The 10,279-nt window shown below is 53.0% G+C and overlaps 1 protein-coding gene across 2 annotated transcripts; it reads left to right on the forward strand.

Moving 5' to 3' along the window:
• Positions 1-1,066: 1,066 nt before the first annotated feature.
• Positions 1,067-10,268, forward strand: MCRS1 (microspherule protein 1). Of its 2 annotated transcripts, none has more exons than XM_016201250.2 (15): positions 1,067-1,155; positions 2,356-2,475; positions 2,995-3,133; positions 3,498-3,636; positions 4,279-4,437; positions 4,584-4,693; positions 5,560-5,668; positions 5,961-6,099; positions 8,200-8,275; positions 8,603-8,631; positions 8,749-8,841; positions 9,024-9,106; positions 9,284-9,371; positions 9,605-9,732; positions 9,854-10,268. In XM_016201250.2, exons 2-15 carry the CDS (start codon positions 2,466-2,468, stop codon positions 9,938-9,940), a joined length of 1,389 nt encoding a protein of 462 aa, XP_016056736.2. In that variant the 5' UTR covers positions 1,067-1,155; positions 2,356-2,465; the 3' UTR covers positions 9,941-10,268. The 2 variants fall into 2 exon arrangements, with proteins under 2 accessions (XP_016056736.2, XP_016056737.2); XM_016201251.2 differs by lacking the exon at positions 1,067-1,155 and adding an exon at positions 1,782-1,870.
• The last annotated feature ends 11 nt before the right edge of the window (positions 10,269-10,279 follow it).

Here is a 10,279-nt window from a genome sequence, read left to right on the forward strand (position 1 = left end):
AACCCTGCTCTCATAGAGCTTACATTCCACTGCTGAGGGACATACAATAAACAGAAAAAAATAAGTAAAATACATCATACATTAAAGGATAATAAGGGCTAAGGAGAAAAACAAGCATGGAAGGGGTAAAGAGCGCAGGGAATATGGACTAATTTTTAAAAGGGCAAGTGAGAGGAGCAGGATACGAAGTCAGAGAGGTAATTGGGACTAGACCATGAGTTTTTATTCCAAGGAAGATGGAGGATTTTGAACAGAGGTTTGACATGAGTGGATTTCCATTTTAATAGGAATATCCTAACAGCTGTGAAGAAATGGAAAGAGTGATAGTAATCCACTTTCACAGCACAGTCTTTCTGGTTTCCCAGGACAGCCCTTACACCCCCAACTTTTCCTGTAGGCCTGTTCTCCCATCCCAAGTCTCCCTCTAGGGCACTCCCCTCCGAAGGTGTTTCCATTGGTCTTCTCTCTTACCACCCGGGACCCACAAAGCCTCCAGCAGTCCAGGTGGGATTGGGCTGACCTGACCCCCTGGGCACCGCTCCTTCTCCCAGCGCCTCTACCTTCTAGGAAGGCGGCCCACCCGTCCCATAGACATCAACCTCCCTGCCCCTTTTGTACCCCATCTCTCTGGGAGCTCCTCATCATCTCCCTGTCATGTGCCTAGCACAGGGCCTGACAGCACAGTTTCTCTAAAACCTCTGGTCGAATCAAACAATGTATAACTGGTCCTGGAAAACTATCAAGGACGACTACTTTTCGTGCGAATTCGTAAACCCAAACCCAATCCGCGCGCGGCCCGCGCGCTTTCCAGGATCACCCCATCTCGCCCCGCTTGGTTTCGCCTCTCTGCTTATCCCGCCCCAAGTCTCGTCTCTCCCTTTAGTCGCTCCCCTCAATCGGTAACCACTCTGGCGCCTATAATCCCTGATGTTTCCCTTTTGGGAGAATCTTTGATTTCACCTGTTAGCAAAATAGCGACACCTCCGCAGCCATGGCCACGCCCCCTTCACGCCTGTGCTCTGGACGAACCGGAAGGGATTGTTCAGCCGGTGGTTCGTAGGCCCGGAAGTAGACGTACCTCACGGAAACTGGGTTTGGCCCTGCGGCTGCTGCCGTCGCCGCGGAGAAATTGTTGGAGCTGGCAGCCTAGGAATGGTGAGACCTCGCGGTTCGCCTCTGAGGGTTGTGAGCGGAGTTGAGGGTCAAATGGAATTTCCCAGAGTGCCTCCAGGGACGACCCCCCTTCCCCCCAGGTTTAGGGCCCCGCCCCGGTAGCGCCCCGAAAATCTGCGCATGCGTGGGCCGCACCCGGCCAGAATCAGGTCCGAGACGTTACGCATGCGCAAAGGTGGCTTGCTGAAGGTGGGGTGAGAATTGGCCCCGGAATTGTACCCCATTTCCCCGCCATCAGCCAAGGGAACTTAAACCAAGGATGCGAGACCGTCGGGGTTCTCTCGGTGTTTTGCTTTTGAGTTTCATCACCACTCTTATCCCGAGCCCCTGAAACAGACCTGGCCTAATACCCACGTTGTGCACTCGAGGGAGAATGAACCGAGGGCCGGGGAAGGAAGGAGGCGCAGACCCTGCCTCAGTCGGCCCGTGGAATCGGGGTTCTTCGCCCTCTCCCCAGGTGTCAAGATTCCCAGCCGTATTCCGTGGGGCTGCGCGAGTAGCACACCTGGGGACAGGGCCGGAACGCTGCGCGAAGAGCAGCCCTGGGCAGAAGGAGCGGGACCCGCAATCGGCGCGCGCCCCGGAGTCCCCAGTAACCTGAGTTCTGCGGAGTTTAGGAGGCCCCTCCCCCCCAGCCGCCTCCCGGGTGACGGTTGATATTCGGGCAGTTTCCAAACCGTTTTTTAATTTCCTCGAGGTACCACCCACCAAATTTTCAGCTAAAGATGCAAAGGGCGGGGGTGGGGGGTGGGGGCGTGGAGAGATGGACTGGTTGGAATTCTATCCTTTTCCCTTCTTTGGCCTGAGAGGGAAAGGGGTGGTGCTGTTGAGCTGAGTGGCCAGCTGATGAAAAAGCGAGCCAAGAACCTCTTGTTTCCTGCTAATTTATATCAAGGCCATTAACCTAGGGGCTATAGTAGAATTAGTGGGGTCCGTGAACCCCCTAAATAGTATGTGTTTGTACATTTTTCTGGAGCCCATAGCTTTTATACTCTCAAAGATGTCAGTGGCTTTCAAAAGGCCACTGATGTATCAGAGTCATATTGGCGAAATAGAGGCTTGTGTCTTTCTTCTTGTGTCTTCCCTAGCTTATGGGACCCTGGGGGACCTGTTGCAGTATAAGGAGGTGAGGCTGGCCAGCTGGAATCCTGAGCCTCAGGGAACCTCATTTCTCCTTTGCAGAATCTCCTCTCAGCCTCTAAGCTCACCCAGTCAGAATCCTTGGATGAGCCTGTGGGACCCTTCCTCCTAGCCCTGTGGTTTGGAACCGGTGGCTTTGGGACTGGAAGAGGATGGACAAAGGTAGTATGAGGCCGGGCCAGCTCCCCAAACATTTGAGCACCAAGCATCTGCTGATTCCACTCCGTGCCTGGCATGTGTGTCTTTCCATCCTGGCTGGGCATTGCCACCTCCCCCTGGGCCAGCACCACTCACATACCTCTCAGCAGAGGCCACAATTGACTGACTTGCTGTTTAGGTGCACGCTTTGGCATGGCTTCATTTTGATAGCAGAGGGAGCAGTTATACCCAGAGCCTAGTGTGTCGGCATTACCAGGCTCACCTGAGCACCATGTGGTGCACAACATGACACATGGCACCGGGAGAACTGCCCAGCATGGAAAGTGTGGGCCAAGTGTGGGCCAGGTCTGAGCCCAGGTGGGATCTAGATGGCTAAGGAATTCCCACCTTAAAACCTCAAGTGTCAAGGAAGCAGGGGAGGGGCTGAGAGGGCTGGCAGAGTACAGGGAGGGCTGAGAAGGCCTATGAACAGAGGCTCAGGGTTCTGCTAGGCACTTAAGTTCATTACTTCTCTTTTTCTAGATTCTCAGGGGCTGCTAGATTCATCCCTGATGGCATCAGGCACTGCCAGCCGCTCAGAAGATGAAGAGTCACTGGCAGGGCAGAAGCGAGCCTCCTCACAGGCCTTGGGCACCATCCCTAAACGGAGAAGCTCCTCCAGGTAGTAAGGATTCGGAAGGCCAGGGACTGAGCAGGGGCATTAGGTACTGCATGCCTTTGCCCCAGTTGGGATGACTACCTGAGACCCTTAGGGGCCTAACGGTTGGCAGAGCCTTGTGTTTTTCTGTCTGTACTAAATCCTTGACTGAGGGCAAGGGAGTGAGATCTTAGATCTTTGACGTGAAGTCTTTGTGGTGCAATATCCTTTGCCTCAGAGGGGTGGGGCACAGCAGTTCCATGCCCCATCCACTGAGCTGGAGCAGTTAGCACCCTGTTGGGAACCTGCTCTGTTCTGGAGGTGTGGTGTGTGTAAGTGGTTGTTGGGGAGGGGGCAAGGATTGCTCACTGGGTAGGACTTTCCATAGGTTTATCAAGAGGAAGAAGTTTGATGATGAACTGGTGGAGAGCAGCCTGGCCAAGTCCTCTACCCGGGCGAAGGGAGCCAGTGGGGTGGAACCAGGGCGCTGTTCTGGGAGTGAACCCTCCTCTAGTGAGAAGAAGAAGGTGAGGGGTTGGGAGATGGGGCGGGGGGAGAATATGGGGTCCAGGGCCACAACCTGTCATCTGGCAAGAGTTTCCCCACAACCTGTCAACTGGCAAGAGTTTCCCCACAACCTGTCAACTGGCAAGAATTCTTCAGAAGATGCTATGAGAGAACCAAACTGCTCCAGCCCCAGCCTCAAATGCCTCCCTCCTAGGAGCCTATCTCTTCCTTCTCCCTCTTTCTTGCTCCACTCCCCACCCTTCAGTGCATCCTGTATCACATTCTGTGTGGGAGGCATGGAGCGTGCATCTATTCTGGGAGCAGACAGCCTGTTCCCAGCATTGCTGGGTGTAAAAATAACCCCCAGGTGGCATTGCTCTGGCCCCAAACACTGAACCAGCAAGAGTATTTTCCTGGTATCCTCTCCACCCACCCTCCACTCTGGGGTTGGGGGTGCCACCAGCAAAGAGAAGACCCCATATGGTCAAGGATTATGTAGAAGTGCTCTGGTGGGAGTGGGTGTTAGAAAACTGAGCTCCCTGCAGTGCTGATTATTGTTGAGTGGGGCTGAGGCTCTCACACGGTGTGTAAAACTCTAGGCCCGACGACCCAGCTGCCCTGATGCTGGCTTTTAGCTCACTGTTTTCCTGCCCTCTGCCCAGGTATCCAAGGCCCCCAGCACTCCTGTGCCTCCCAGCCCAGCCCCCACCCCTGGACTCACCAAGCGTGTGAAGAAGAGCAAACAGCCACTTCAGGTGACCAAGGATCTGGGCCGCTGGAAGCCTGCAGATGACCTCCTGCTCATCAATGCTGTGTTACAGGTAGTGCTTCCCACCATAGTTTTCGTGTTCCTCTTCCCCCCAGCCTCCAGTTTTCCCCCAACTAGTCCAGCATTGCCCTGTGGGTGGCAAGGGAAGGGTTTCTTTCCAGCGCTAAGGCTGAAGCAAACCTCTCTGGGGCCTTGCAGACCAATGACCTGACATCCGTCCACCTGGGTGTGAAGTTCAGCTGCCGCTTCACTCTTCGGGAAGTCCAGGAGCGCTGGTACGCCCTGCTCTACGATCCTGTCATCTCCAAGTGAGTGGGGCTGGTTCCAGCAGTGGAGAAGTACCAGAATTTGGCCCCTGGATCAAGCAATTATATAAGAGCCCAAGGAGGGGGTCTGGGAGGCAGGGCTCCTGGCTTCAGAGGGCTTCACAGGGAAGCTTCCTGTTGCCAAACCTGCTAGCTTTGGCTTGATACCAGAAGCAAGGGGATCTGGAAGCCAAGGAAGTAGCATAGGAGAAAACACCCCTATGAGTGCCAGGAGCCCTGGTTCCACCACTGTATGCATTGTTGTTTGAGGTAAGTCACCTCCCAACCTTTCCACACAGACCTCTCACAATTCCTTCCAGCTCCAGCACCCCCAGTTCCAAATAAACCTGTGCACACATGCACCGCACATTCTTCCTCCTCAGTCACTTCATTTAACGTCATCCAAATTTGGTGGGATGCTTAATACCTATCTTCTACTCCACAGCCCCTGGCACCACTTAAGCATTAGCCATGGTTCTGATACACCAGGAAATGGGCAGAGCTCAGCGTGGGAAAGAGGAAGTGCTGGGCAGTGGCTAATGGGTGGCAGCTTTGACCAAGGACAAAGGTCTTGGGGAGAGAGCCTCAGCTGGACTTAGGCTCTTCCTTGGGACTGTCCTCTAGGGGCCTTTGCCTTTGAATCTCTTCACAGTGTTGAACACAGGGACTTATTTCCTGAGTTGCCTGTTCATGCTTTGGACAAACCCATGAGACCACAGGTGCCATGCTAAGCCTTAGACTCTTCCTATTGAGGGCCTGGCCTCTTGTCCTGCATCTCAAAGACCTGCAGGCTTTGGGGAAAATAGGAACTAAGATTGCTTCACATCTTCCCTTTAACCCTGCCCTGACCTTATCTCCTCCCTGCCTAGGCTCGCCTGCCAGGCCATGAGGCAGCTGCACCCAGAGGCCATTGCCGCCATCCAGAGCAAGGCCCTGTTTAGCAAGGCTGAGGAACAGCTGCTAAGCAAAGTGGGATCGGTAAGGATGAGGGCTAGTAAGGTCGATGAAGGGGCTGGGCAAGGTGGGAGTTGGACTAACTGGAAAACTGATGTGGAGAGACTCCACTGCCTGGAAACATGCCCATGCAGATCCACACCCTTGTGGATGGGGTACTTGGGAAGAGCCAAGCCTGGCTCCCTGGGCAGCCATAGCTGTTGCTTCTTCCAGCTGCTGGTGGGAATGGGAATGGGAAGACAGTGAGGCTGGGGTGGTAAGGGAGAGGCAGGAGTGAGAAAACCTAAGTGCCTAGAGCATGCTTCTTGCCCTCCAGACCAGCCAGCCCACCTTGGAGACCTTCCAGGACCTGCTGCACAGACACCCTGATGCCTTCTACCTGGCCCGTACTGCCAAGTCTCTGCAGGCCCACTGGCAGCTCATGAAGCAGTATTACTTGCTGGAGGACCAGACAGGTAACTGGCCCCAGGAGCTGGCAAAGTGGGTATGCATGTGTGAGTGTGATGTGTTCTGGGCACGGCTGTCCTCAAGTGCCCTACAATAAATCCCTCAGTGGCCCCCAGTGTCTGGTTCACTTCTCTTTGTAGCAGAACCACTTCCTTCTAGAGGGGGACAGTAGTTGGAATGGTCTTCAGCTCCATGGTAAAGGTAGCCAGAATTGCCTGGAATCCTGGGCAAAATGTCTAAATGGCAGAGTTGTCTATCACTCCTGGTTGTTTGCTTTTTGGCATTTTATAATTACGTAAATAATATGTTAATATAGCCTTCATGAATAACATTCAAGTATGAGCAAAATATGAACATCCTCCTCACTGCTCACCCTTCCCCATTTCCCACGCAAGAGATGATGCCCTTCCCTCTCCACCCTCCTCTCCTTGCCTCTCCTCCCAATAGTCAGTGCTATCAGGCTGCCTTCAGGCCATTCAGAACTCCCCACTGGGACTTCACACCCTATTTGTCCTTCTGTCCTAAGGGCCAGGACAGTCCCTGCTTCATCTCTTCCCAACAAAACTTTCACTCTTCTAGTGACAGATCAGGAAACACTTCAGTTAGATTTGAGATTCAGGGTCAGACTTTAATAATATAGCACAAGCTGTTCTTTCTTCTTACACGTTACTGCCCGTTGCCTTCTACATTTTTTTTTCACGTTGGGAAAAGGAAGTTTTGGCCATGCTCTTCACTTTACATTCTGGGTCCTGCAGGTCTGCTTTTTAAAGATGTTCCTACTAGAGGATTTTAGGAAATCTTGTCAGGGAGAGGCCTTATCTTTCTTTTCTAAGGATCTCTGAGTTTAGTGCCTAGCAGGCAGCCTACTTTATTCCTGCAGCATCCAAATCTCTGCTGCTTTTTGGGCTCAGATATCACTGAATTCACACAGAGAGAACGGATACTGGGTAAAGTTTATTTTTGCTACTGTGGCTAGCTCCTTTGTCACTATTTTGAAAGTTATTTTGTGTAAATTTATTTGTTAAAGGTATAATTTTTATCTCCAAGAGTTCTTATGTGGGTATTTGATTTTTTCTTTTCTATTTAGAGCTAGGAGTCCCTAGGAACAGGGAGTGTGCACTGCTTAGCTGTTAAGTCAGTGGAATATTAGGTTGGTGGGATTTCAGGCAGCTGTGGTGGGGGAGGCGCTTGGTGGCAGTGACCATCCCAAAACTGTCTTCCCATACAGTCTGACCTAAGGAGGCAGGTGCGGTGGTGGAGGGAATATTTGGTAGGCAGTGTGGACACCTCAGTGTTGTCAAACTCCTCAGCCAACAGTTTCACAGCCACTAACTAGTGGGAGCTGCTACTGAGCAGACACTTGCAATCGTGGGAACAGCCCAGTCCCTTTCACATTTTGACTAGAAAAAAACTAGGAAACTTTGATGAAACAATATTTATCCTGAACATATCTGATGAACTCTGATATTAATTATCCTGTTTCCATCTCATTTTTGGAAAAAATGAAGCTAACTTCATGACCCATTAACACATTATGACCCACAGTTTGAAAAACACTGGTTAAGGTGGGGTAGCTCCCGTTAGTACATCCTTTCTAAGTGAGCATGTGCCTCTTAGCCCCTCGCTGAGGGTGGCAGAAAATGTGCAGAAAATTGTGGTGCTTTGGGTTTTGGGGTTTGGAATCAGGAAAGCAGGGCTTGAATTTTGGCTCTGTCCTAGAGTCACATAGTTGAACCTTCCCTCCTGTGTCCATTTCCTCATCTGTAAAATGGAACTAATATCAGTGCCTTCCCTACTTAGTTCAAGGCTGTGTGAGAGCCCTTCACACACCAAGAAGCGCACATAAAAGGTCAAACTTAATTCCCTTCCCTTTGCTGAACCACCTCGGCCCTCCGTTAACCCCAGGCATGCTTTGTGCCAAATTAGTGAGCAGCCTAATCTGGCTTCCACTCCGTTACCTGTATTGGATTAACTTCCATTCATTTCAGCACAAAGCTGATCCCACAGTCTCAGTCTTTACAGTGTGTCCCCTTAATTCAGTTTTCTGCTCAGCAGCTTGAGGTTGAGTAGCAGCATCGGCGCTGACCCTCCTTCCGTCCTTTGTTCAGTGCAGCCGCTGCCTAAGGGGGACCAAGTGCTAAACTTCTCTGATGCAGAAGACCTGATTGATGACAGTAAGCTCAAGTGAGTGGTTGGGCCCACAGGCACCGGGTTACCCAGCCCTACCTCTCCTGCTGCAGAGAAGAGAATCCAGCCCAGTTTCAGCCTTAAGCTCCTGCTGTAGCTATTGGCACCTGGTTTTCTTCCTGAACCCCGCACATCCCCAGAGCGCCTTACCCCCACCCCCACCCCACCCTCGGGAAGGAGGCTAGGGGGAGGCCAGAGAAGCAGCCTGCTGCGCCACTCAGCTAAGGGGCTGAGGGAGGTCCTAATGAGCCAAGGAGCACCTGATGGTGATGGCAGGTGAGCTGGAAGTGGAACTTCATTCATCCTTCTCTTCTCATTTCCTAGGGACATGCGAGATGAGGTCCTGGAACATGGTGAGTGTGCCTGGTGGGGACAGTGAGGGGGTAGAAGCTCCTGCTGGAACAGAAAGGACCAGTACAAGGTACTGGTGACTTTGGCATGTCCCTCCTTACCACCTCAACTCACCCCAGAGCTGACAGTGGCTGACCGGCGCCAGAAGCGAGAGATTCGGCAGCTGGAACAGGAACTGCATAAGTGGCAGGTGCTAGTAGATAGCATAACAGGTGAGGAGGCCAGGGGACTGGGGGGGGCACACTTCAACTCTCTTCACCCCACCCTGGGCACCTGTGGTTGCCTGGTTGGGTGCACCCTCTTTTCCCTCTGTAGACCTTGCCCTTGCTCCCTGCCTTCCACTCTATAGCCCTAAAGGGTGGGCTGTCCCCCATAAGAGCTGCTCCTCCCCCAGGCATGAGCTCTCCAGACTTCGACAACCAGACGCTGGCAGTGCTGCGGGGCCGCATGGTGCGGTACCTGATGCGCTCAAGAGAGGTAAGGCAGGCCCAGCCCTGTCCCATTCCCTTTCCCCCTTTCTAAGTTTCCCTCCTCCGTCAGTCTTCCCCTCACTGTCCTTCCTGTGTCTGGTCCCTGATTTCTCATCTTTCCTGGCCTGTGTGGACTCCTCCCCCAATGTTCAGCTGCCAGCCCTCACCAGCCCCATTTCCCCAGATCACCCTGGGGAGGGCCACCAAGGATAACCAGATTGACGTGGACCTGTCTCTGGAGGGTCCAGCCTGGAAGATCTCTCGGAAGCAAGGTACCAGCAGGAAGCAGTGTGAGGATGTCCCTCCCAGCTTCTTGCTGCCCTCTCCAGCCCTGGGGCTTGGTCTCCGTGGAAACTCACGGATGAGCTGACATTTCAAGATCTCTAACGTGGGAGTCCTGGGTGCCTTCTAGCCCACCCCAGGAGTCAGAGAGGGTACACGGGGGTTCTTTGGGCTCTTTTCTGGCCTTCCCCATCACATCCTCTTTTTCTTCTCTGTTCCATAGGTGTTATCAAGCTGAAAAACAATGGCGACTTCTTTATTGCCAATGAGGGTCGGCGGCCCATCTACATTGATGGACGACCCGTGCTGTGTGGCTCCAAATGGCGCCTCAGCAACAACTCTGTGGTGGAGGTGAGCTGGGAGGAAGGTGTAGAGGCCACAGTGAGATCTCCCTGGGGTGTGGTGAGCCAGTATGTGGGCTTGGCTCCCAGTCCCATCTCTGTCCTCAGCCTCCCTTCTCTCTTGCTCATAGATTGCCAGCCTGCGATTCGTCTTCCTCATCAACCAGGACCTCATTGCTCTTATTCGGGCTGAGGCTGCCAAGATCACGCCACAGTGAGGAGTGATGGGAGGACCCATGGGCTCTCTGGCCTCAGTTTCACCTGCCATTCCAGCCTCCCTGGAGCTGAACTCAGGCTCCTGGAAAACCAGAGTAGGCAGTGGGAGACCAAACTGACAGCCCATTGATCTGAGCCTCTGCGGGGGACGGGGCTGGTCCTCAGGAAGCCCCTAGAGGCTGGGACCCTGCAGCTTCCTTAGACACAGAGCCCTTCCCCTTCTCCCTGCAGACCACCCTTCCCCCCCCCCCGATTCCTAACCCGTGTCCAGCTGATTAGCTTCAGACTTTTCCTTTATTATTTTTCTTTTGTAAATAAAAAGCACTGAGTTCCAAAGTAGT

The sequence above is a fragment of the Miniopterus natalensis genome, chromosome 2 (genome assembly GCF_054644295.1).
Source record: "Miniopterus natalensis isolate mMinNat1 chromosome 2, mMinNat1.hap1, whole genome shotgun sequence".
Taxonomy (NCBI): Eukaryota; Metazoa; Chordata; class Mammalia; order Chiroptera; family Miniopteridae; genus Miniopterus; species Miniopterus natalensis.